This window comes from Agelaius phoeniceus, chromosome 3 (genome assembly GCF_051311805.1).
Source record: "Agelaius phoeniceus isolate bAgePho1 chromosome 3, bAgePho1.hap1, whole genome shotgun sequence".
In the NCBI taxonomy this organism is placed as follows: Eukaryota; Metazoa; Chordata; class Aves; order Passeriformes; family Icteridae; genus Agelaius; species Agelaius phoeniceus.
In genome coordinates, this window is record NC_135267.1 from 59,743,997 (window position 1) to 59,771,300 (window position 27,304).

General features: G+C 38.6%; 1 protein-coding gene across 1 annotated transcript in view; it reads left to right on the top strand.

Annotated features, from left to right (window-relative positions):
* Positions 1 to 1,726: 1,726 nt before the first annotated feature.
* Positions 1,727 to 27,304, top strand: part of ESR1 (estrogen receptor 1) — a 108,594-nt gene continuing 83,016 nt past the window's right edge. The window contains 2 exon segments of the mRNA XM_077175397.1: positions 1,727 to 1,763; positions 3,522 to 4,026. Of these exon segments, the coding sequence (XP_077031512.1) occupies positions 3,599 to 4,026 (428 nt within the window). The 5' untranslated portion in view covers positions 1,727 to 1,763; positions 3,522 to 3,598.

The following is a 27,304-nucleotide window of genomic DNA, read 5'->3' on the forward strand; positions in this document are numbered from 1 at the left end:
AAATCTTTAGATTTTGTAGAACCAGATCCTCTCTATTTTTATATATCTATGTATCTCCTGTAGTACATGCTCAGCAACTCAAAAACAATATTAGACTTTGATTAAGGTGAAATACATAGGGCAGCTTGGCTGTAGCTGAATACACAATAGTTAATAAATTATTAGATCTGAGAATGGAGACTACCCCATTTTGAACACAACATCTGTCTAGCACTGGAAAGGAAGGTGCTGCAGCCAATTCATGTTTTTATTTACTCTCTGTTCTTACTACATGTAGTTTACAACAAAAAACACAGAGTGAATGAGACAAGTCCTTCTGTATGAGATCTGCATAGTTTTAAAGGCATACATGATGTGGGATTTAGAAAAAATAGTTTTTTCCATAAACATTTTGCTGAAGAGCACTAGATACCATTGCTAGCTCCTGTACCCATTCCCATGCTCTAATATTTCCATATTCTAGAGCATGTAAAATCTGACATGTAATAGATCAGATTAAAGTGAGTTGTGCGGTAAATCCTGACCTTTAAGCAAAAAATACCAGGTTTTGGAAACCTTGATCTCATCTTTTTGAGAGGCGAGTCCACAGGTGGATGCACCTAGTGCCAACTCTAATGCAGGGTGAAGTAGCAGTGTTTGTTACTTTGGGGCAAGCAGCACATTCTTTACTATGTAGGACAAGAAAGAAAGCAACCCTCTAGTAACTTTCTGCATTTCATAGTTTCTTTATATCTAAAAGCCCATATATAGTAAGCTGAATCAGAGCCTGATTTTTTTTTCAGTGTACAAAAATCAAAAATTCAGCTGGGATTTGGCTTGACACACCCCCCACCTCACCCTTGCCCTTTCTTGCTCTCTTGCTTTTCTTCCCCAGGAAAAGTAAGTCAGACATTACAGGATGCTGTTGCAGAGGTTCTCAGCCAATCCTCAAGATCTTGTTTGTGGCACTCACTTTTTTTTCTCTCAAGATGTGTACAGGGCTGTGTGCTGCATGGATACTGCAGCTGTCTGTTGCTGAGCCCTTTCAGTGGGAGGACGTGGCTTGCGGAGAGCTGCTCATAGGGTCCCTAATTTAGATGGTACACAGCAGAAGTGATGGTGGTTCAAGTTAAGCCTGCAGTATGTTTAATGCTGTTTACATCTGATGGAAATTTTAAATATTTGACTCCCTGGAAACACACCGCCTCCCAAAAATAATAAATGAGGTTCTTAAAAATTGCATGTAAGAAGCACAGGGCACATTCAGAAGTCAACTCTTTGTTTGCTCACTTTCTGTTTTTTTGTTTCTGACTTGGTTTTTCTGTGTTTTCTTCACTTCTGCATACCTATTACACTGGAACATTTTATTTCATATCAATATATTAGACAGAGCATACATATTGGATAATGCTTCAGATAAAAATTCAAAGTTCATTTTGTAGCACACTATAGAAGTAGATATTTTTTATGGCAGGTAGATTCACATTAATTCTCAGATTATGCAGTTTAATAAGAGATTATGCCTTTTCTATGTATTTCCAAGCACAAAATGAAATGTGTAAGGGTGACTGGCTTAAACTTGTAGCTGCCATTCATTTCAGCCCGTGCAGCCCTGCAGCCTGGCTGCTGAGAGCTGTGCTTACTCGCTGTTTTGTGAGTCTCTGCAGATGTACAGTCACCCACTCTGGGAGAACATGCACACACTCTTTTTTTCTTTTTTTTTTTCTCTCACACTGTCTGGCATACTTTCAGCACAACTCTTCGAAGACTTTCTGAACTGCTGGGTATGGTTGCCTGATTATTATTTTTTTTACTGGGGACATGTTTAGTCCAGTGTTATTTAAACAAGCTTATCTCCTTGATCAAAGTCTACAATCTGAAATTTGAACAGGGTAGGGAGGGTGGCTGGGTGGGTGAGGAAATATATCAAGTACATAGTTGTGCATGTGCTGATGTCTCAGCTCTGTGACTGCGAAGGTAAAAACATATATTGCTTCAGAATATTCTTGCAAATATAAAAATCTTTGGCTATTTTAGTAGGAGTTCTGAAAGCACTGTATTATTTCTAAAATAAAACCGGTTTGAGTAAACTTTTCTTGACACTTCTAGTGACCTGCATATTCAGTTTTTCAGTTTCTTGGGTTTTTTGAAGGTTGAGCCAAATAACTGTGGAGTTGTTTAAGTATAGCATAGGCTTTGCTAGTATTCAAAGCACACTAGCTGGAGCCCATATATTAATGTATTTAGGGTTGACATTAGCCTATTTCATTGACTGAACCACAGACCACAGCAATGAAGCTGGAGAGCTTGAAACAGTTTCTGGAGGTTTTCATTTAGCTCGTTCAGGAGAACTGGTTTGTGCAAAGTTAAAATTATATGGAATGAGATAGCAAGAAGAAGCATGCATGCCACACCTTTTCATTATGTTCTCTCTTTTCTTTTTTTTTCTTTCTAAATATAACTTTGAGAGGCATGTCAGGTTTTTTTAAAGCCAATCCCATTTGATCATTTTAGATTACTTGATTTTTTAGTTTGATTTCAAAATTCAAGTTTGCTAGGCTTTTGTTCACAAGACTAGGAAAAAGAATTTCCTGTATTCAATTTATATATCATGCAATCAAACAACCATCTCCTAACTTTGACAAAATGTAAATTATGTCTATTTCATCATTTTACAGAATAAAAAGAAGGAGGCATAATTTTCTAGGCTAGTCTAAAGCTTTTCCTTGCTTTTTAATGTTATCATAGTGCTCTAGTAACTGCAAGATGCTGTTGCTGATGAAAGTATATTATAAATCTTCTCTTCTGCATGGGTATCATGCGCACTTTAATTTTATTGGCTGGCTTTATTGACTGGGGCTTGCTCCCTGCACACCCAGACACACAAACATACACAGAGAGACAGACACACAGACGCATGCTTGCACACACAGACACACACACACACACACACACATTCTGCTTTGCCCTATCTTGGTTACAGCACAGTCCTGCCCAGGGTCAGTACAATGTACACATTACATATTTCTAGCAAACATGAAAATGAATCAAACAGGAGGAGAGATAAGCACAGATAGATTGGAGCCTGCTGAGGAAATAAAAGGCAGTGATCTGACTGACCATTGGACTAGTCTTCCTGGTTGGATTTAAGTGTTCTTTCCCCTTAGCTGCTGCAAAGCACTGTACTCTGAAGTGAAAAATGAAACAATCAGTAAGAATGAAGTAACATTTAGACGGACAATTCTTTGGTATAACTCCAAACCTAATTGTTTCTGAAGTGATGTTTAAACCAACATCGGCACCAGGCAAGGGCTCCTGGCTCGCAGCCAGCACCTTGTAAAGCATATTAGTGCAGATGAGGAGTTCCTAAAAGTTAGAGAGAGGGAGAGGGAGGGAAGAAGAGAGAGAGAATGTGCGTCTTCAGTGCTCACTCTGCATTTGTTTGTATCCTCCTCCTTGCCGAGATTAGAGGAATACCTGTGTAGTGCTGCTTTATTATGATTTCTGCTGAGCCTCAGAATAGGTTCTGGTATTTTTTTTAGGTGGACTGCCAGCTGCCGATCTCGCTGTTGACAGTAAAAGCAGATATGTTCCTTGCTCACTGCCATTAGTACTGACCATGACCCTTCACACCAAAACCTCTGGAGTTACCCTGCTGCACCAGATTCAAGGCACTGAACTGGAGACACTGAGCAGACCTCAGCTGAAGATTCCCCTGGAAAGATCACTCAGCGACATGTACGTGGAGACCAACAAGGCAGGAGTTTTTAACTACCCAGAAGGAGCCACCTATGATTTTGGTACTACGGCTCCTGTCTACAGCTCTACCACGCTCAGTTATGCCCCTACGTCTGAATCTTTTGGGTCCAGCAGTCTGGCAGGATTTCACTCCCTGAACAGTGTCCCACCAAGCCCGGTGGTGTTCTTGCAAACGGCACCCCAGCTGTCGCCCTTCATCCATCATCACAGCCAACAGGTACCCTATTACCTTGAAAACGATCAGGGCAGCTTCGGGATGAGGGAAGCTGCTCCTCCAGCCTTCTACAGGTAAATGCTAATTTCTTTTTTATTTAAGCAGATGATCTGAGAAAATTAGAATGTAGAAATCTGTTATGCCCTAATATTTGCTTTTTGTGCAAAGGAGCGTGTGATTTAACTGAATCATCGATGATATCTAGACCATAAGAAATAGCGTAGAATAAAACAAACTAATTCACAGCCCACTTCACTGTGACTGTAAGCTGTAAATTTTGAAAATCCGTGTTAAAAACCCATCAGATAATGAGTATAAATATTTCCTGGGAAAACATGAAATCATAATTGATTAAAGAATGGCAAATGACCTCAGTGTTGTAATGTATTATAATACTGTCTGAAGTATACTAAAAAGACTTCCACCATCACACATTTTTCAGTGTGAGTGGTTGTTTGTTCAGCTCTTAGATGGAGTAAGAGTATTTTTCTCCTCTGTCTTCCTTTGCAGTGTGAGAAGTGGCTTACATAGGAAGTTGTTCAGAAGCACTATATCCTTCCTAATCAAAGTGTTAGAGTTGACTCAGTGACAGTATTTCAGTCAGTAACCACCTTCCTGAGCTATCCAAAGAGCTGTGTGCACATTAAGATGCATTTTTCATTGGAGGGATAATATATATTAACTGTAAACCTGGCATGCTGCTTTTCAAAAGATAGGCTTGTTCAGCGGGGTTTTTAGTATTTTTGTCCTTCAGTAGGAGCTTGGTTCATGTTTTGTCTTTTTGGTCTGGAATAGAAAGACTGAAGTATTGTTGAAAGGGGGAAATAAATTTCCGTGGTTTAAATATTTATTGTCAATTGTGAAAAACATTACGTCTTTTCTTGAAGTGACAGAAATTAATAGAATTATGGCTTCTAAAAAAAAATCCTACATACCTATACCCACACTGTTAATGTTTTGTGCAGTATTTATAGCATAGTTTTGCAACAGCTTATTATATTGGGCTTCAGTGAATTAAAGTGAACAGATGGATTTTTTTTTCTGAACTCTGTCATTCTCTGTTGATTTGAGAGATACAGGTGAGTTTGATAGAAGTGTACCAACTCTGAAAAAATAAAATCAAGTAATTTTTTCCATGTTGAAGGCCAGACTCTGCTAGGCTTATTTACACAATATAACATGTTGCCATGAACAGCAACGTATGTTCTGAAATCTAACTCAGTCAGACTAAGAATCTGGTAGTAAAATCTGGTCCCAGAAAACAAAATGATTGCACTTTTTTGGAATGGATTGGGCAGTTTTGGGGAGCAGGTAGAGTAAAGACAGGTGAAAACATAGATAATGATTATGTTAAATTGTCCAATACAGTGATCTGTAAACTGAATTGATTAAAATAAAATTCTTTTTAGTGCAACTAAATACAGTACTTCCTGGAAAAATAAGTACATGTCAGAGCATAGTGATCTTGAATGATTACCAGTGACTTGAAAGTTAAACTGCACTTTGTGCTCAATTAAAAGACTTTTTTTGCATGAATGTCCCATGCAAACCTATGGTGAAAACTATGTAGGCAACCTTATGTATGTAAACAGTGGAGTAGTGAGTTTTTGAAGTTGAAATACACAGGCAGAAAATGTTCTACAGTCAGGTATTATACTGCAGGAGGATTCAAACCTGAGAATCACCTAGACACAGAAGTTGCTATGGAAATAGTGTTCTTTTAATTTTTTAGCTGTGAATTGAGATCAGATCATTCAAAATAAAATTTTAGTTTAACTGCTTGAGCAAATGTGTAAGACCAGTGCTGTATTCCCCTTTTCCTGACATTTCTGATCAAGGTTGTGTGTCACCCTTGGGGATGTGTATCAGCCCTTTGAAATTGCTGAGGCTTAATGCAGCAGTAATTAGGTGAATTTATGATCTTGGATATGCCAGAAGGTTTATCTGCATTCAGTGTTATACAAATGATTTAATGGCCCCTTCCAGCCATAACTCTGTGGAACGCATCTTATGTGGTAATAAGAAATGTTTTTCAAAGTGCTTGCTATGATTATCTTTTGTTAACAGGCATGGTACTGTTCAAATTAAATTAATAAAAAACTTTGCTCTTTTTGCTTTTCATTTTTGTGAGGTCATATTTACAAAGTTTTCACCCTCACAACACTAAACATTAGGTCTTCTTGTGTTTTGGCATGAGCCCAATCACCAGTAGTCTGTCAAAAATAATTTGCATATGTGTTCACTGCCTAGGAAATTTTTAAATGTCTAGCCATTGGGTTTAATACTAAATTCTTTAAAAAACCTTCCAATTTGCTTCATTTATTTGGCTAGTCTCATTGTCTTCACTTAGGTTGTGGGAGCAAAGAAAGCATAGGGTATTATAATCTGGCAATGAATAACTTGATGCTGGAGATTGAAAGATGTCTAACTACCAAAATAGAGAGTTTCTGGAACAGCCTACCAATAGGAGTGATAAAAGCAAAAAATCTTATAAGTCCTAAAAAAAGTTATAATGAATCATGACTAGTTTGTGATATGGCTGCCTGCTTCCATGAAGTTATGTAACCTTAAACTCAGTAAGTCTCCTCTGCAATTCTCATTTACCTTTCTGTAATTCTGAATTGTGCTATTTGTCTTTTAGGGTGGAAATATTTACATTGCATCACCCTATTCTACTCTGAATTTGACATGAAAGTGTTGCATTCAGTGATACATTCAGTGATATCTAGGACAATAAATAAACATTATAGTTCGGAGCCGAGATTATATTCTCTTCCATACTTTGACAAAATGTTAAAAATCTTCAGTCACAAAATGAAAAAATTACTCTGTCTGATAAAGAAAACTTTTAATGTCTTTTGATTTTGTTAGTAAGTGTTCAAAATCATACTGCCTATAGACAGATACGTATTAATAGGTGTATAACTACATGACTGCTAATTCTGAAGTTATATTTTGTCTTTCAAATAGTGACTCTTTTTCCAAAAGAGTTAGTCCCTTGCTGTGAGATAATGGTATGCTTCTATATTTAGCTGAAGAACATAATGATACATGAAAATAATGATTTTCAAAGAATGCAATAAATATATTAATGTCCCTTCTAGTATCTCTAAATCATGAGGCATCAGAATTTGAGAAGTGGAGAAAAAAGGGCTTAATTAACTCAAATTGTGCTGTCTATACATAGACTTCTTTTATGTCTGATCTTGTGGCTGTTTTTACAGGTAGCCAAACTAAAATACCTTTTTCTTATCTGACAATGTCAAATATCATTTTTTAAAAATTTTATTGATAATTTTTAGTATTGGGTTTTTTTATTATTGAATGCTGACTAGTGGTTGATAATTATTACAGGAAATCTTGTACTCATGACTATTACAGTAAAATAATGGAAATTTTTTTTTTCTTAACTATTGAATTTGAGTTCAGGTAATTTCTGGTTATTTCCTCTCAAATATTTTCAGCAAGATTTGATCCACTCAGAGAAAAAAACAAAGCTTTCAGTAGCTAATTTACCTCAGTAGTTTCCCATAAGAAACAGCAGAACATCCTTTTTGCTCTACCAGTGTGTCATCCCACTGAGTCTGCACTCCTCAGATCTGAAGTGAAATCATGCATATACTTAAGGCCCTTTGTAGCCTGTCTTTGGTGCTGGTTCCAAATTTGACCAAAAAAAAAAAAAAGGAAAACTCCCTGATGAGAAAACCGTTTGTCAGTCTGTAGTGAGGGACAGAGACTGGGCAACTCAGTGTACAAACAGAATAAGAGATTAATTGCTCCCTCGCTTTTAGTGGCTAGTTTGTATCTTCTGATACTTCAGGCTCTATGTTTAGATTAATGTAATAAAGTTATTTGTTTAGCATTAGCCCCAATTATCATACTTGCAATTGAGTCTGATGTTCTAATCAATATGGTCACAACGTTCATTTTAATGCTTGCTAAAATTGAGAAAGATTACAAATGTAGATCTATCCCTCTCCTGTTGTAATTTGTAAATCCATCCATCCAAAAAAATAGTTATGTAACCAAATACATAAACTTTGTTAACCTTGTCTGATTCATTATGAATTTTTCTAGCTGTTCATGTTGAGTTCTAAATACAGAAGATTTTTTCCAAATTTTAAAATTAAAAGTGTTGAAATGATTTCAAAGTTCAAAGATGATTTTTCTTTTCTTATTTTTTTTTAAATGTAGCATAAAGTATTTCATAACATGGAGTATGATGTAATGTAGTGTTTTGCTTTGCTTTTTTTGTTTGTTTTTCTCTAAAACGTCAGTCTGCTCAGAGGTTCTCTCTTGAACAATTCAAGCGTTCAGGCAATTTCTTGAACACTTGAAGTGTTCCTGTTTATAGGTCTTGTGCTGGTATCTCTGACAATTTTGCAGGAATAGATGACTGTAATAAAAGAGACAGGAAAACGGAGTCATCTCATGGATAGTTTCTTATTTCATGGAAACGTTGTAAAGATAAGCCCATTAAATGTTCTGAGATGCTTACACATGACAATTATGAGGGACTTGTACAAACCAACTTTAGTGTTTCTGCAGCCCTTCTTGGAGCACGTGCTGATGTGGATCATGCTGCAAGTGTGCTGGCACCATAAATCACCAATCCACACTGTTGAGAAGCACACGTGATCTGTGCCTCCTCGTGCCCCTGAATATGGGCAGACAGGGATGGAAAGGGGTAAAAGAGATTTTATGCTTCCTCATTACCCTCCTTTCTGCCAAGGCAGGGAGATGGATCTCACTTGTTCTCTCTTCTCATTGAAGCAAACTTCATTTCTGCAGCAAGTTACTTTTTTGCAAAAACCACAGACATAGGAAGTGCTTCATATATCAAGTCCTTCCCAACAGGACTTGAAATTCATGTCTAAACCCACGCTTATTTAGACTGACTGTGTGAATGGGGTTCATCTAATCAAATGTAGACACCTAGGTCTGTATTCATTTTTCCATTCCTTAGGCATCTACTGCATGAAGATGGATACCCAGTGATATTCAAAGTTACGTGAAATTAATCCCACCCATACATTTCCTGTAAAGAACCAAAACAGTCATGCTCTGTAATATTCCTTCTCATAGACACTGCATTATGTCCCTTGAGAGGGAGATGGGGAATTGACTCTGTGTCACTGGCCTTGATCACTCTTGCTCTGAGGCTATTGAAACAACAAACACTGCTGGCCATATCTGCTCTGATATGGAAAGCATTAGTTGCTGGCATCAGTTCCTTCAGCAATTGCAAAGTGAACTTCAGATGCCAGCAATTTTTATTAAACCAACAAGATAGGATGACCAGATCTCAGGCATTGCTCCAAAAAAGCACAAGAGTGTAGTCCGGCAACTGAAGTGCATCTACATTTCATAAAAAAATTGAGATTTTGGAAATTTTTGGTTTGATATTGTTGACAATGAAACACTGAAATGAATCATGAGCTCCCTGCTCTGTCTGCAGGGAGTTTTCTATTATCTACTCAGGCATCAGAACAGAGATTAGAGCAGAGATGCTGTCCTTCAACATTCTCACTTGAAGTGCTGTTTTCATTGCATTCATTGCAGGGACTGTTCGTAAAATTTGCTGCACAGGGACAAGTCACATCTGAGCCTGAGTGGCCTTTCCAGTGACTTGCAAAAGGTTATAGTTTACCACAGCTCATTAGGAACCCTGATCAATGTGACACTGGGCAAGGCAAGGCATTTCTGCTTTTCTGCCAAGTTCAGATTCCAGTTGCTGGGAGGCTTCTTACTTCATCTCACTCAAGATATTCTTGTGCAAGACTCAAAGCATGAGTGATACCTGTTAGAGACAAGAAGATCATAAATCTGCAGGATAACATTTTTCCTTGATAAGATATTGATAACAACATTGGATTCAGGAGTGATCTAGGCATTTTATTTTAACCCTTTACTAGAAAAAGAGAATATGGTCCTCAGAAGACAGAGAGCTTAAATATGACTGTCCTAAATGTAAATCCTATTTGATACATGTACATAACAATTGCAGTGGTCTTCCAACCATAGCAGTCTTAACTATGACACAATAGCCAGCACCTATATAAATAAGAAATAGGAAAAGATGGCTCACTGCATGAAAACCATTGGTAAAAGTGAAAAATAGCAGTAAAGGCTAAAAGTTAAGTGTAACTAAGAGGACTTCTTAAAAAAAGCAGGTGGTGACTAACAGTGAATAGCCATGCATGTAACCACCAGTGGATTGTCTACAACCCTTCAAGGGTGCAGCTCCCCTCTTGTTAGGCAGCATGGGTGGAATGTGTCACGTTCTGGTTCCACATCCCACAGTGCTCTCAGCTGCCAGAACTGACCTCCCCAGCAGCCAGGCAGCAGAACCAGTGCAAGGTCACTGTTGAATGCTACAGGGAAGAGCCTTCTCCCCCCTCTGAGGAGGACAGACCAAAGAGCATCAAGGCAGCACCAGGCTGCATTTAATGCCCATGCATTTCACCTTGCATTCATAAGCCTTGTGAGTAAGCAGTGTGGGGTTTTTTCACCTTGATCCTACTATCAAATTAAGGAAAATACTTTTAATTTATTATATAGGGAACACCTGTATTCTTCCATTGAAGATTTTTTTTCAGTTTCTCAACAATCTGCCGTGCAAATGTCCAGTGCAAATTTCATTGCTACTTCCAGTCTTTTCCCTCTGTTTTAGTACTTGCTATTGTGCAGAAACAGTGCTTTGATCACTGCAGCCTACTTCAGTACTGATTTGAGCTGCTAAAAGATGGCTATATAAAACTTTATAGGATACTACAAAGGGTACATCAAAGCTGGAAAAAGAAGGAAGGGAAATTTACTGAAACACAGGAAAAGGCTGAGCTCATGATAAATAAAAATCACTAGGAAGATGCTGTGCAGAAAGCAGAAGCTGTAGTAGAAAATGTGGCATGATTTAGGCCCCAAATCTCAAATCACAAGGCTAGGAAACTCGTAATATCTTTCCAAATAGCCTTCACATAGTGGCTTTTGCATATAGCTCTGCTAAAATTGGAATATGTAATACCCACTGCTTTCTTTCTATTTCCCTTCCACTTTTATTTTCTTTTTTCTTTTAAATGTAATTCAGGCTTGTGAGATCTATTAATTCAAAAATCAGTGAAAGATCATGGAAGTTTGGGTTGAAAGGGAAGACTAGTTCCAAGTCACCTGGCATGGGCAGGGACACATTTCACTGGAGCGGGTTGCTCAGAGCTCCATCAATCTTGCCTTGAACACTTGCAGGGATGAGGCATTCACAGCTTCTCTGGATAACCTGTTCCAGTGCCTCACCATTCTCATAGCAAAGAATAATAATATCTTCCTAATATCCAGTCTCAACTGATCTTCTTTCAGTTTAAGGTCATTCCCCCTTCCTGTCACTACATGCCCTTCTAAAAGTTCCTCTCTGGCTTTCTTACAAGCCTCTTTTAGGTACTGGAATGTTGCTGTAATGTGTTGTCTCTTCTCCAGGCTGAACAGCCCTAGGTCTCTCAGCCTCTCTTCAGAGGAGGGTGCTGCATTCCTCTGATCATCCTTATGGTCCTCCTTTGGACCTTCTTGATAAGGTGGGCTGCAGCAGACCTCCACTACAATGTCACCTGTCCCTGCCCTCCCTTTGATCCTGACCTATAAGTTCTCAGTTGGCTCCACATCCATCCCCAGGTGGAGCTTTGTGCATTCCAGCTCTTTGTTGACATATTCTGGTGTTTAGAAACTTACTCTTTTTCCTTCTTCAACTTGATCTGCCAACAGATGGAAGTTTGGAAGTTGCTAACTGTAAAAAATTGTGATTTAATTTTACTGTTGAAGAAAAGTGCTATAAAACAAATGATCTTTGGCAAAAATAAAATGCCACATAATACCCTGTCGTCTCTGTTTTCAGTTCATAAAGCCAGTAAACATTCTTAGAACATTTCCTTTGCTGGGCCATCTTGATTAAGCAGTATCTAGTTATTACTGAATAACTTGTATCAGTTGGTGTCTAAAATAAATTTATTCACATAAGTGAATTAATTCCCTGCTTTCATTATTATTTACAGCTTGGACTTGACAGTGAGATCCCAGTTTCAAATTACATATGAGAGAACCCTTGTCTTCAGGACACTGTAGCCATGGCAAAGAATACTCTGGTTGAGACTGCACAGCAAATCTAGTCACCTTTGGGGAACTAGTATGTCAAAGGACAGCTTTGTCTGTGTGCTTCCATCCTGCAGTAACATGATACTTCTCCTTCAGCCATATTGATAACCACAAGCAAGGAAAAATATGTATGTTGCCAGCACATGAGCCACTGTAGGAGATTTATTACCTTGCAATACCTTTTTGTGGTTTGGATCATTTAGAATTTATGGGTTGAAAAGTATGCCAGCTTATTCTTGTCATGCTATGAGAAATATAATCCTAATTTTACTCTACAGGAATATCAATTACAGATAAAGCATGCAAACCCTGGAAGTGGTGAGAGTATTATAATTATGTTCATGGAGAAAGGTGGTAAGATAGAAACCCATATAAAATAATGTAGCTGAATGTTTAATGGTAATAATATCAGAATCAGTTAAGATGCAAGAATATCTGCCAGATGTATGCCATTTTAAGGAGTCAAATATTTTTAAAGCAGGTTGCACCTCTGTAAGATGTTACTATTTCTTCCTTGATTTAAGCCATGAAAAAAGCCGAACGAAGTGGAAGTAAATCTGATTTTACAGAGAAATTTTAAACATCCTGGAATAAAACTCAACTTTATTTTAATGGCAGTTCTAGTAACACTGTTTATTGTTAAGTCTGACTAGGTTCCTCTTTTTTTTGCTTACTTATATTGTTTAGTTTTGGCTTATATTTTTCATATTAGGTGATTGTCTCAGGCAATTTTTTTTAAAATGCATTTTGAGAAAAATGGCTCAAATTTCTAAGTATGATGAAGGAAAAGAAAATTTTGCTATAATCATGGAAAAAAACCCTGTGAACTTTTCACTGAACATCCTAGACACCATTGTATTATAGGTAAACATACACCTGATACTTGGTAGTGGGGGAATGCTGTCAAATCAGGGTTATTTTTCTTTAATTTTTCCCCAGAAATGTTCCTCAGTTTTAAGCTACAAACTCTCGAAACACCTCACTATTCACTATGGGAATCTGTTTGCTAAATCTGATAGCTAAATTATATGAAATTTTATCTATCTTACATGCTCCATCTTTCCTCAGGGATTGCATAATGACCTGATTGCAAGAGCATCCTCTCTGACAAAATGTGTGAAGTTGCTTCATTGCATGGCTGCATGACATTTCAAATGCAAATATTTCTGTGGGCAGGGGCAGTTTACTGAGAGATGAGAATCACAGAGTAATGTTAAGTTTGAATGGGTAAAAAAGCTCAAAGATTATCTGGTCAACATCTTGCTCAAAGCAGGGCTCACTTCAAAGCTAGATGAGGTTTTTCAGACCCTGATCCAGCTATGCTTTGTGGATACCCAGGAATGGAGGCTCCACATCCACCCAGTGCAGTCTGTAACACTGCTGAACCACTCTCACTGTGAAAAAGTTTTTCCTAATCTATAATTAGAAAATTCTTCACCCAAAGATGTGTCGGATGTGTCTCGTCCTTTCATGGTGTGCTCCAAGAAGAGTCTGGCTCTGTTTCCTTTAAAAAGTCCTATTATGCTGTTGAAGACAGCAATAAATCCTGCTTAGTCTTCTCTTTGAAAAACTGAACAAATCCAGTTCCCTCAGCATCTCCTCATATGCCATTTGTTCTAGCCCCCTCCTCATCTTTGTGGCTGTCCCTGGACTTGCTCCAATTTGTCAAAGGCTGGCTTCAGCTTGGAAACCCCAGATTGGAAGCAGTTATACAACTGCCAAGGACAGGGGAACCAGCTCTGCTCTCAGCCTCCTGTAGATGTTCATATTAGTACAGCTGAGCTCCTGCCGTGTTTCTGCGGGGAGTTATTCTGTTTCAGGTGCATTGCTCTGTGTTTTCCAGTGCTGAAATTCATGAGATTCCTGCTGGACCATTTCTCCAGCCTATTGAGGTCCACCTTATTGGAGTTTTGCTCTGCAGCAAATCCACCACTCTGCATGTTCCCTGTCCCTCAGTTTGGTCTCTGTCATTAACTTGCTAGGGATGCAGTTTCTCCCTTCATCTCTATTGTTAGTGAGATATTCACCTCAGTATTGATTGCCCATGAATACTACTGCAAGCTTGCCAAATTTCAGCTGCTGATAAAAGTCTGTTGAGACTAGGAGTCATTTTCCATCCACATTATAGCTCATCCCTGCAGCCCGTATTGCACTTCACTGGGATTGAGAAAATTGGTCTCTCATGCTTTTCATGGCTTTCTTCTGTGTTTGGCAAAAGTCACATCAGCAAAATGCAATAAAAAAAAATGATCTTGCAATATGGGAAGATGGGCTGAGGAAAAAATAAAGGTGGTCTCAATGAAGAACAGGATGGGGCCAGTGCAGAAATCTAATGGATCTGGTGCAGTAGAAACTTTGAATCTCTGGCAAGGTGCTGTAGCAGGCTGTAGTGAGCTGTGAGACAACATGGAGGAGGAGGGCATGCTCTAGTAGTAGAAGATAGATGATGTTCCTGGAAGAGTTTGAGATGAACTGCAAAAGTAAGATGAAGGAGAACCTTCAGAACTGAAAAAGCTGAAGAAGTCTAACTGGAGAAAAATAGTGGAATTTAAATGTTGCCTGGCAATGTGATTTGGATTGGGAATGGGCAGTAATTACAACTGAAACAGTCTAAGTGTGTGTTAGCCATGCACAGAGAAATAAAAAGGCTCACAGGGAGAAACAGGGACTATGGAGCTTCCTCCCAACAGATATGTGCAACTCTTGCATTTTGTTGCTGTCTGTTACAGATTTAGCTGGAGGGTAATGGATTAGCCCAGATGTTGGTTAGATCAAAGGCCCAATGTGGCCGATGTTGGTGCTGTACATGTGAGTTTCCATCACTCCTGAAACAAGTGCCACTCACAAAGACTGATTGGATTTTGATTATTTTAATTCCTAAAAGCCTTGGTATTTCTCATATGCTTAGAGAAAATAAAGTTATGAGTGAGATCATAACAGCAGCCTTCCTAAAGCTGAAACATGCCAGAACTAAATTTGTGTGCACAGATCTCTCCCTCTCTCTGCCTAATGTCCTAACATGGGAGTTGAAGGCACTGCTCTTTTACCGTACAGGACACCTGTGAAGATTTACTACTGTCTGTAAAGTGTCCATCTGTAATAAAGAACTGAAAATAATTTGTGAAAAATCTACAGGACTGTTTCCATAGCAGTCTTCACTAAGAGAACATGAGGGTACATATGAGTAAGGGTGAAAAGAACTAAAATAGTGAGTAGGTACTCAGTGGGTATGGGTTTGGAAACTAGCAATAGTATTACTAAATGCAGTATCTGAAATGGAAAAAAAAACCTGTTTACAAGCTTGTTAAACACACATACCCAGCATACTTCTCAGAAAGAATGGGACATCAATATATTTCCACTTCAGTCCTTATAAGGAATTGTATGTTCAGCTACCTTGCATTTATTTATTCTATAGGTAGATAAGGGATGACTGCACAGAATCAAGGAGTTCATATTCTTTAGTTATGAACTCTTGGATATGACCTTCAGGTCATTGTGCTCTTTATTTAAGATGAAGGATTTTACTGGTTTTATTTCAGCAAAGCAGTGAAGATCTTATTCTTCAGAGAGAGGGATGCATTTTGGTACAAAAATCAGTACATAAGCAAATATAAAATGTTGTCTGTAAGCCCTCTTCCCTCCTTTTTATTTCAAAAACATTTAAGACTATTACTTAGAACAAAGACTGCCTTTTCAAGAAGATTTAAAATGTTGTATAGATAGTATCAGCTTTTTATAATTTTTAAAATGGCAGCTTTAGGTGTTAATAGCTTCAAGTTGTTTTCATGTATGACCCAGTTTCTGACTCATAAATGCCTTGTTTCCTCTCTCTTTAATTTACTTTATTGTCAACAAATGCAGATCTGTCCGGAAATGACAAGAAACCTGAAAGCTGCATTGCCTAAGAGACTGGCCCCATTTCTGCTGGGTCCTTCAAGGTTATTCCAGAACTAAAAACTAGAGGAGAAGAGCAAAATTATTTGTCTTGTTTATTACAGGGGAGACATGGTAAGAAATAAATGAGAGCAGGTTTCCCAAGACCACCATTTCATTAATTCTGATGGGAGCCATGTTGTAGCAGCCTAAAATGGATGAAGTCCTGAAATATTCTTTGTTACGGTCAATTTGCTACCAGATTACTTGGGGAAGTTCTCCTTGTCCCAGAGAAATTCCTCAGGTATGTGCCTACCAGCTACTTGATCCTTTTCTGATGACATCAGAGGACAAATTTTAAAAAATAGGGACAAAATTTCTGTCCTGTGGCCAATCCTGTATCCCAGATTCAAAACCAGAGTTTTCATTGCAACATTCTCTCTCTACGTGTGAGACATATTAAAGACTGTTTTTGTGAGAACTGAGACTCCTTGAGAAGTGCAGTGCCAGACATAAGTTAGTCCAACAAAAATAGGCTAACTAGAAATAAAAAAAGAAATGTGTATCTAATGAAAATGTAGTAAAGGATTTCAGTGCTTAATAAATCTAAAATCACTAGCTTTATTGTAAACCTCAGTTGTCCCAGCATAGTCAAGGAATGGAATGGAAGTTTCATTTACTGCACGTTATAAATCATTAGTTCAGAATCACTACAGAAGGGTTTAGAACTGGTATTTCTGCAGCTGGGAAGTGATTGGTGCATGCTGCCCAATTGTGTGGGGGGGTTGTTTTGGTTTTTTTTTTTTTTTGGTTTTGTTGTAGCTGTTGTGGTTTGTTTTGTTTGTTTGTTTGTTTCTGGGGTTTTCTGGGTCCATGTTAGGTTCTGCACTAAAATTGTCATGGAGAAAAATTAATTGAATAACTACTTTTATTCTTTAGATTTCCATTTTGTCACTCTCATGACTCTCAAGCTATTTTTTTTTGTCTGTTTAATCTTTGGATGTTCTAAAGATGAGGGTGCTGTTTCTGCCATTAGATATATACTCAACTCCTCTGCAGAGGGAACAAGATGCAAAAGATATAGTAAAAAATTAATTTGTCCTTGCAATCAGAGGTCCTGAGATTGGTTTGAAATTCAGTACTGATTCAGATATTCAGATGATATTAATCCTCATCCTATGAGCTGAAGTCTAATACTGAATGGAATTATCACTGCACTGGAGTAATTACTATTAAATATGATTTTGCATAGATATAATCTATAAGAACATTTCAACTGTATTTTTGGCCAAATGAATTTGGGATGATGAGAGTATCCAAAACAAAAGGTTGAACTACTGTGATTCATTAATTTAGCAAGGCTACCTTGTAGTTGCAAAGTATTTTTGAGGAGAATTGATGAATTTTAAAGCAGAAGTAGATACTGCATTAGGAATCATGCTGCTAAACTTGAAATTGCCATTTAAATTTTTTTCTTTTACTTTTTATTTCAAAATACTAATAACAGTTGCTTAATATCTTAAAAAGAGTTTAAGCCAGTTCAGTTTTTTGTCTGAGAATATGATCTTTAGCCTTTTGCATTTGGACACATATATCAAAGGGTTTAAATGAACTCTGACAGGTTCAGAAAAATATCTCCTGTCTCTTTAAATTAAAAAGAATCCAAATAATTTTTTAGAAGGTGCTTTGAATATGAATCAAATTTAATAAACCAAAACCTGCTTGCAGGTATCTATTCATACATTAAAAGCTCAGCTAAGGGTTGATGCCCATTGTTTTTGGTGGATTTTTGTGCATTTGCAGAGCTGCCCCTTATCACCTCTCTCCTTCCCTATGCCTTTGTCTCACCTTCTGACTCACCAGCATGTACAGCAGCAAGCCTTCTCTTTGCTCCTGATGCAGAGTTATGTGTGCTTACCTTTTTTTCCAAGCCAGCTGCTGTGTGTACATTTCCACCGCTGTTCAGTTCTTGAGGGATGTGTGAGCCAGAGAGGGCAGCTGGAAGGAGCTGAGCTCTTGGGTAGGAATGCAAAGGGTTCTCCAGCAAGGTTACTAGGGTTATCAGCAAATGAAAACAGGAATCAAGAATATGTCTCATATGGCAGTTCCCACTGGGGTTTGTGGAGCAGTGCTGAGGCTGGAGAATGAAGAGACAGTTAAGTCATATTCATTCAGAATCTCTGCACTGCTGGCTTATCTTTCCATTTTATGTGTTATACTGTTCAACATGACCTGATTGGAGCTGGTTTTGGATTCTGCATTTGACAATAGACAAGAATTATTTAGAATTATTTGACTTTGTGATCTGTAAATTCACATAAATATGTATGTGAAATTAAGTCACTATGGTGCTAAATGAACTAATGAAGAAAGACAGTACAATTTTAGAACTTACTGATGTTTCAAAATATTTTTGTTAATCAGAACTAAATTAAAAACAAACCAGAAATAAATCAAAGAGCATAGGCTTATGGGCAATAATTGAAATATCTTCCTGTTTGTCTTATAGAACACTTTTGATATCACAGAATCACAGAATGATCGAGGTTGTAAGAGACATTCAGGATCATCTAGTCCAACTATAAACCCAGCACCACCATAACCACCCCAACACCATATCCCCAAGTGCCACATCCAGATGCCTCTTGAACACTTGAGACAGTGACTCCACCACCTCTTTGGGCAACTTATTCCAATGCCTAACCACATTTTCAGTGATTTTTTAAAATATTCTTGGAACCTCCCCTGACGTAACTTAGGGTCACTTCCTCTTGTCCTTTCACTTGAGACAGGGCAGAAGAGATCGACCCCCATTTCACTTCAGCCTCCTTCATACAGTTGTAGAGAGTCTTCTCAGAATAAATAACCCCATTTTCCTCAGCTGCTCCTCATGAGACTTATGCCCTTTCTTGGACTTGCTTCAGCACACTCCTTTTTGAAGTGAGTTGTCCATAACCAGACACAGGATTGGAGGTGTGGCCTCAGCGGTGTCGAGTACAGGGGAATGATCATTGCCCTATTTCTGCTGCCCACACTATTCCTGATACAGGCCAGGATGCCATTGGATTTCCTGGGCACCTGAGCACACCTGGCTCATGTTCAGAGGCTGTCAGCCAGCACCCCCAAGTCCCTGCCACTGAGCAAATGCTGAGCTACTCTGCCCCAAGCCTGTAGGAATGCATGGGGTTATTGTTACCCAAGTGCAGGACCTGGTACTTCACTATATGCAGATATATTTTTGAATACATGGACTGTTTGAAAATCAAACATTAATTTTAGTCATATTTATACCACAGTATGCTTAGATGAGAGCCTGGTGTTTTCTCCTAACTTGCTGCTTGTTCAGGTAATTTTTAGGAAGACTAATGTCTGAAACAGAGTCTTGGAAGTTCTTGGAACCATGTAGGTGAGAGGAAATGCAAAATATTTTAGGTGGTTTTGGTGAAAGTTGTCATAGCTGCTGGCTTTTGCGGGTCTAGTGCTATGAGAGGCTGTGGGGCTGGGATAGGATCCTGCTGGTCTTCCCAGAAGAGATTTGAGGAAGGGTGTGCTGCCATCAGTGCCATCTTCAGCTCCCCTGAGCTGCTGCTTTCCTGTCAAGGCTTGGACAGGACCATGGTGGGTTAATAGGTTTGCTGTGCTAAGTGTAGTGCATCACCCACTTCCAACATTCAGCAATATGCAACAAATAATATTTTGGCTAGAAATGAGTAAATAGATGAGTTTTCTGCAATAGTTAGCCATTAAACAGTATTATGTAACAAACAGAAGTTCAAACCTGGATGGATTATTTTCCCTTTCATTTGTAACAGGCATGCATATCTGGAAAATGAATATTCAGCAGGAGTCCCTGGAGTCTAGTGGACTGGTATTAGGTGTCTCCCATGTAAATGGGTAATACATTTTTAAATGTCATGACGGAAGTGTGGCTGTTGTGTCCCTAATACTGTACATTTAATTCTGCATTTATTTGTCTAATAGACTTTTTCCTTCCTTAGTAATTTAAAGGGCAGGGAGCAATTACTGTCTACCAACAATAAAAAGTGAGAAGATTAATGAGGTGTTGTATTGTGGCACCTGTGAAGAACTTGAACTTATTCCGTGTTGCTGTGAGGAATAAGAAATTCCACAAACAGATGATATGGATTTGCCAAAATGAAATACAAATCTTTAATGCATTGAAACAAAGTTATCACCAACACAAGAGACAAGTTTATGTATTTCTCATGGACCTAATTTCTCACACATTATTGCATAAGTCACCCCAAAAACATGTCAACAAACTGTGTAGTAACCATGTATTATATGCAGTTGGCTACATGAATGTATTTCCTACCTTTCATGAGCCATGTTCTATTTGCTTTCTCTTGATTGCATAGTCAGTATATGGAAATTAATCTTTGAACATTATCTGAATAAATAATTTAACTACTTTAGGATTGTTTAGAGAATTTGGGTATGTAAAGCTTACCATTTACTACTTGGTTAGTACTAATAACTGGGAAACCTGCACATGAAGAAAGATCTGCAGGAAAGAGAAGATCTAGAGGAATGATGAAAGGAGCATGGTCCAGTTTTTCAATCTGCTCTTCATTCTATTGTAATGTAACCATTAGTCTGATCAACTGAAAGCTGCTACTGAAGGAGTATTTTTTCCCCTGTCACATTACTGGTCACAATTCCTGTGGCTGGATTAGTAAACCAGTGTGACCACACAGTTGGGATCCTTCCTTCTTCACTCTGCATTTTCTGGCCTCCTCCCATCTCAGGTCTTGTGGCTGTATGTTGAACAGCATTACTTTTCTACTCTAGGCCTCAACATCTATGTTCAGGAATGAAAGTAGAGCTAGACTGCCTGTCTGGCAGCAATTTACAGTTTCTATGCTTTGGACATGAAGAAAAATTACAGCCTTTGTAGCCTTTAACACTAAATTTTCAGAAGTGGTGTCCAAGAGTTACTTAGAGAGAGGCTGAAAGTTTATGTCTGTCCTTGTTTGAAAGAGGAGCTGTAGAATCTGAGAAATCAAATAATTTTGAAAATCACTTGGGTGGGGGTGTCTCAATCTGTGGTCTTTATATAACAATCTGTTCAGGTTCTGTTTCTTATTATTTCTTACATGGCTATGAATTCCCCATCCCTGGAGGTGTTGAAGACCAGGCTGGAAAGGGCTCTGAGTAGCCTGGAAGGTAGTAGTGGAAGGTGTCCCTGTCCATGGATGGAGGGCTGGAAATAGATGATCTTTAAGGTCCCTTCCAACCCAAATTCTGTGATTCTGTGGTAGTTCTAGTATATGCAATTTTCAGTTTCTGGAGAATCTCTATGACATATGTAATCAATAATTATATTTTATGTTACTTGTGTTAACAGGGTATGGCCTTAAAAAGCTAGGACACACCTAAGAACTAGAGTACATGGTATTGACAGACTCCACTGCTGTATGTCAAACTCTAGCATGTTTATCTCATGGTTTTCTGCCCATTATTATTCACAGAATGACTTGGCATGCAAAATTGAATTCAGCAATTTTCAGAGAACAAGTATAAGTCAAATACCTCAGCTGGATCAATGTTTCCTCACAACTACCATGACTTTGTGAGGTATCTTATTTCTTTGCATCCATCTTGCCATTTCGACTGAAAGGACAAACCAAAGCATGCTTCTGTAAGGTCTGCATTTCCTCTACTAGGGTCCAGGCTGTCCAAGGCTGAAACTTGACATAATTTGTTAGTAATTTTTATTAACAGAGGAAGAGAAGCATGTATGTGTGGGTATATAAATATATACATATACATATACATACATACATATATACATATATATATATATATATATATATATATATATATATATATACATATATATATATATATAAAAATATAAAATAAGCTACAAAGCACCGGCATTCTGTCAGTCTGATTGCCCTTGAGTACCGTGACCATTTTTGCAGCTCATCCCTGCAGGGGAAATGCAGTCCTTGTATGCAGTGACTGGACAGTATGTTGTACTTTCAGACTGGCTGTTTGTTTGCCTTCTGTCAGACTTTTTTCACCTGTCCTTTGATTTGCCATGGGATTTTTTCCCATCAGTTATCCTTGTTACACTTTAAACAATATGACTTTCAAGTAATTTAAATGTCTGGGATGCATATTCCTTGTACATGTACCAGCAGAATCATAGAATAATAGAGTATCCTGGCTTGGAAGGAGCCCACAAGGATCATCGAATTCTCGGCCCTGCACAGGACAACCCCAAGAGTCACACCATGAGCCTGAGAGCATTGTCCAAACACTTCTTGAACTCTCTCAAGCTTGGCCCCGTGACCACTTCCCTGGGGAGCCTGTTCCAGTGCTCAGCCATCCTCTGGGTCAAGAGTATTTTCCTAAAATTTATCTAAACCACTCCTGAAACAGCTTCAGGCCATTCCCTCGGGTCCTGTCACTGGTTACCACAGAGAAGAGATCAGTGCCTGTCCCTTCTCTTCCCCTCATGAGGAAGCTGTAACTGCAGTGAGGTGTCCCTCAGTCTCCTCTTCTCCAGGCTGAGCAAAACAAGTGACCTCAGCCACTCCTCATATGGCTTCTCCTCAAAGCCCTTCACCATCTTGGTCACCCTGCTTTGGATGCTAATAGCTTTATATCCTTCTTATCTTGTGGCACCCAAAAGTGCCCCCAGCACTGGAGGTGAGGCTGCCCCAGCTCAGAGCAGAGCAGGACAATCCCTCCCTTGCCTGGCTGGCCATGCTGTGCCTGATGCCCCCCAGGACAGGGCTGGCTCTCCTGGCTGCCAGGGCACTGCTGACTCATGTTCAACTTGCCACTACTGGGACCCCCAGGCCCCTTTCTGTGGCTCTGCTTTCCAGTCTCTCACCTCCCCAGTCTGTCTGTACATCCAGGGTTGTCCCATCCCAAGTGCAGAATCCAGCACTTTCTCTTGTTGAACTTCCTAGGGCTGGTGATTGCACAGCTCTCTGATTTGTTCAGGTCTCTCTGCAGGAGCCCTGTGTAACCCCACTAGTGTCAGGTCACCAGTCTGGTGTCACCCCATACACTCTAACCCTCTGTGCCCAACCCATGAGCCAGTGGCTCACCCATCTAGCGATGAGTTTATCCAGCCATGAGCTGGAGACTGTGTCCAGAAGGACACTGTGAGAAACAGTATCTAAACCTTAGCTAAAATCTGAAAAGATTATATCAACTGGCTTCCCTTGACCAGCTGGGTGTGTTACCTTGTCTTAAAAGGAGACTAAGTTTGAAAAGCAAGACTTTCCTCTCATGAAGTCATGCTGTTTGTGACCACTGACTGGGTTGTCCTTCAGGGCTTTTTCAATTACTCCAAAATAATCTTCCCAAAAAGTTTACCCTAAATGTGTGTGTTTATTAGTTGGGTTTAGGGAAATTGGCTTAAGCACAAATGGGTCTGTATGTTCAGGAACTGTTTTTTTCTTTCACTGGGCCCTTAAGTGTGCACTGTTAATCCAAGGGACTGCAGAGGCTCTCTTCCTAGGGATTACTGTTTTGGGACAAAAATAAGGAACTTCAGATAAACCTTATTTGCTGGGGTAAGTACTCAAGCATTTTTACAAGCAGGTGTCAGATTTTCCCGAGTGCCTCTTCCTTCTCTGCTGTCTATCATGTTTTTGGGTTTGGCACCCCTGCCTAGTCTTTTTTTTTTCTTTTTTCTTTTTTTTTTTTTCTGTATTCTTGCAAGCAGGCAGCACATAGTTTCTTGGAGATGGCCAGGTGCTAATCTGTTTGGGAAAATGTTTTTGTCTCTTCTCTAGCTGGTTCAAGAGGTCTGCATGCACTTTGATGAACTTCAAAGCACTACTTTGAGTCGTCTTTTATTTCACCAAGGTTTATTTTCCTGTGGCCTAGAGCCCTCAGATTTCTTTGTTGTGACCCCACGTGGCTGTACTAGTGTTTTGTTTCAAAAGTTCATTTTGAAATGCAGTATGCCCCTTAAAGTACCCTTTAAGATTTCATTCGAAAGAAATTTAATTTAAAATATTAGATTTGTTTTGGTTGGAATTTTTTGAAACAATGCTATCTAAATGATAATGTTGCATTTTGTAATCAGCATTCCTAGTTCACAATTTTTTGAGTGTGATGTAAATGAAAAAATTTAAATATTTCAAATATTTTTCTTAAAAATGTCTTGTTTAATGTTAGTCATTGAAAGATTTTCCAAGGAATTTAATGAACCTTTGGATAATTGTGTGCATCTTAAATACTTTGAAAGAGCGCTTGCTCAAAAATAAAAGGATCACGTGAGCACTTAGAAGTCCTATAAAGGCACAGTAAAGAAAGATTTATGACTGATTCCTGTGTTTTTGCTGGCACTTACCTTTGAAATAGTTTGGAGGTAAGTGTAAGAATCTGACAGCACTTCCTGAAATACCTTTTTCCAATCTATTGAGTGCACTTAACCCTTTCTTTTCAGGTAGTTGGATTGTGGTAGTTTATCTGAGCATTAAAAAAGAAAAAAAGTGGCCTGGTGTCTGGATAATTTTGGAAAAGGCTTACTAGATTGAAACCTGGAGAAAATACTTATTCTGGGTATGTTATGAAAGGATAAACCTCAGCCTATTCACAAAAGCCATATTATAATTCTAAGACCCTTATAAGAAATGCAGGGATGCAATTTTTAGCCAAGTCTTTGAGGGATAGAATTAACTTTAATAGAGACAAGGATGACAAAGAATTTCCAAAAGTGTGAAAACTGTACAGGATGTACATGAGATTTTTAGCTGAAGCTGGCCTTTTGGTTTGTTAGTGCTTTCAGCTTTTCAAACCTTTTATTTTCAGATTGTTTACACTCAAGTGAGATATCCTAAGCGCACGCTTCCAGAGTGTTTGCCTGCTGAGCACTCCACTTTGGCACATTTGTGGGCACAGCTGATTGCCACACTCAGGGCCCTGTTGCTCCTGTCTCCAGAGCCACAGAGCCACACAGCAACTTGCTATTGCTGCCAGAAAATCATATCTTGTGCAGCGCCCTGGGACACTTTGTCAGCAGCTTTTTCATCAAATTTGGCGTGCTTTAAGACAGCAGAATGAGGCTCCTCAGATTATATGACTCTTCACGCAGCAGAGTCTGGGACTGAGGGATGGTGTCAGGGACAGATCGTGCCCAGGCAAAGCTACTCTTGGCAGGAGGTAGAAATGGGCAGAAAAACCCTAAGCAATTTGACCAGTCATCATTTTATATCCTAGGGAATTGGATCGAATTTTTTTCCCACTGGTGTTTTTCCTTAAAGAGTAGAGGGATCATCCAATGAGCAGGGATTCAAAAGATACACAAACCCAATAATTTGCAGAGATTTTACTCCATAGATCAGACACTACCATTAATTTTTAAATAACTGAAAGTTATCTGCCAGTTGTTATAGGTAGCAGAGGTCTCTAAATGGGTCACTTGAAATGTAAGTATGAAAGAGAATATTTTTCTAGTGCTGCTTACCACAACAGAATCTGAAACATTAAATATTTCTCAAATTCTATGGATCAATGAAGTATCTGCCCTTTGGGATGAAGAAAAGTAATGAACAAGTACAATAACTGTAGAATTACTAAGTAGAGAAAAGGACTTTCAGATTAAGAAATAGTCTAAATGAATGAGAAGGTCATAAGTGTAATACAAGTCAACAGAGTAATCTTTTGCAGAAAATGCAGATTTTATTCTGTGAACAGAAAAACACATGAACAGGTCAATATGCTGTTTTAAGAGACTGGCAAGGCACCTTTCAGTTTTTTATGCTCACTTAGGCAAGCAAAGTCCATATGAGAGCAGAATTATGAAAGAAAGGATGGAGGCAGAGTGGGTGGCGTAGCAGGAAAGGGAAGGGAAAACGTGTAGCAAGAGAGAAGCATCTGAATTGTTCTCCAGGCTAACTGGAAATAGCTGAGGGAAAATAAGCTTTATTTCCAGCAGAGGACTTGGGCTGGCCATGAGGTAGTGAAGCAGCAAACTGTTCACAGGGAGAGACTTAATAATTGGAAATACCGTAAAGACAAGTTAAAACAAGTTCCTGTGGGGCAGGTCGAGATATAGAGTCTTTTAAGTGATGCTCTGCCTGTGCTTTACTGGATGCTGCTATGTGATGAGTGCAGACTACAAAATTTCTGTGGGCTTGTTGATGTTACTTATGTCACATCAGGACTGCAGGGAAGTTTGGCTGCTGGTAGAATTCTCAGTAATTTCTCCCTCTGCTTAACAAGGCAGAATAGTACCTATGGATGTGTCTTTTATTCTTTGTGCTAATGATATACATGGTTTTTTCTTTGTAAATGTGCATTGCATGAAAAGAAAGGTTTCGGTGTTTGAATATATTTTTGTCAAATTTTAAAAAATATCAATATTTTTGCAAAATGGAAGTCCCACTGTAAATATTTTTGACTTGAAAATTGAAGGAGAGAAATTTTCTTGTCTGAGCTTTTTCTTTGCAGAAACTAGATTTCTGTGGTGATTTAAGTAGTCTTCAAAATATTAATCAGAGAATAATGTTTTCTCTTATTTCAGAAGTTAAATTCTGGCATAAAATAGTATGGCATTTATCACATGTTATGGCTTGCATGGCATCTCTTAATTGGTTCTTCTAAGATGTATTTCTGGCCTTCATTTTATCCTATGGGCAAAACGTCCTGGCACACCAAACCTCAGGCAGTGGGGAGTGGTTACTTTGAAGGCTTGTCTTCTAAGAGAAGCAGTTCCACTCCAGAGGAGTAAAGACAGAATTACAAATCATAAAAGATGAGGCTCCATGCATAAATGACATTTCATAGCTTTACAGGTATTACAAAGAAATATTTGTGATTTTTAAGATGTATTTTTTAATCATAGCAGGATTGACTTGAAAAACTTAATTGTTTGTCTTGTTGATAGTTGATAGCACTTATAAAGAGTTGCTCACCACAGGATTGCAAGAATTTTAAATTCAGCCTTGGTAAAAAAGATATAGTTATGTCCTTTTATGATTAATGAGTTATATGTTGTCAAGAGATGGCAATACTAAGGTCCCTCAAATCTTCTTTAGTTACAAATCTCAGTATGTTCTTGTGCAACTGCTTGCTCAGATCACAGGAAAAAAAAAAAAGGATTATATATAAATATTGCAGAAGCTCAATAATCATGGTAGACTGGGTTGCTGGGGTGCAGAGGGAGGCAGAAGAGTGGAGCCATCCTGCCCAAGACATGAGGAAAATTAATAGTGAGAGAGAGAGAGAGAGGAGAGCTTTGGATGAAATGCCTGCAGGGAATCTGGGCATGAGGGAAGTAGCCAGGCAGAGTCAGGCCAGGCACCAGAGGAGGGAAATTTGTCCTTTCCAGACAGAGAGATG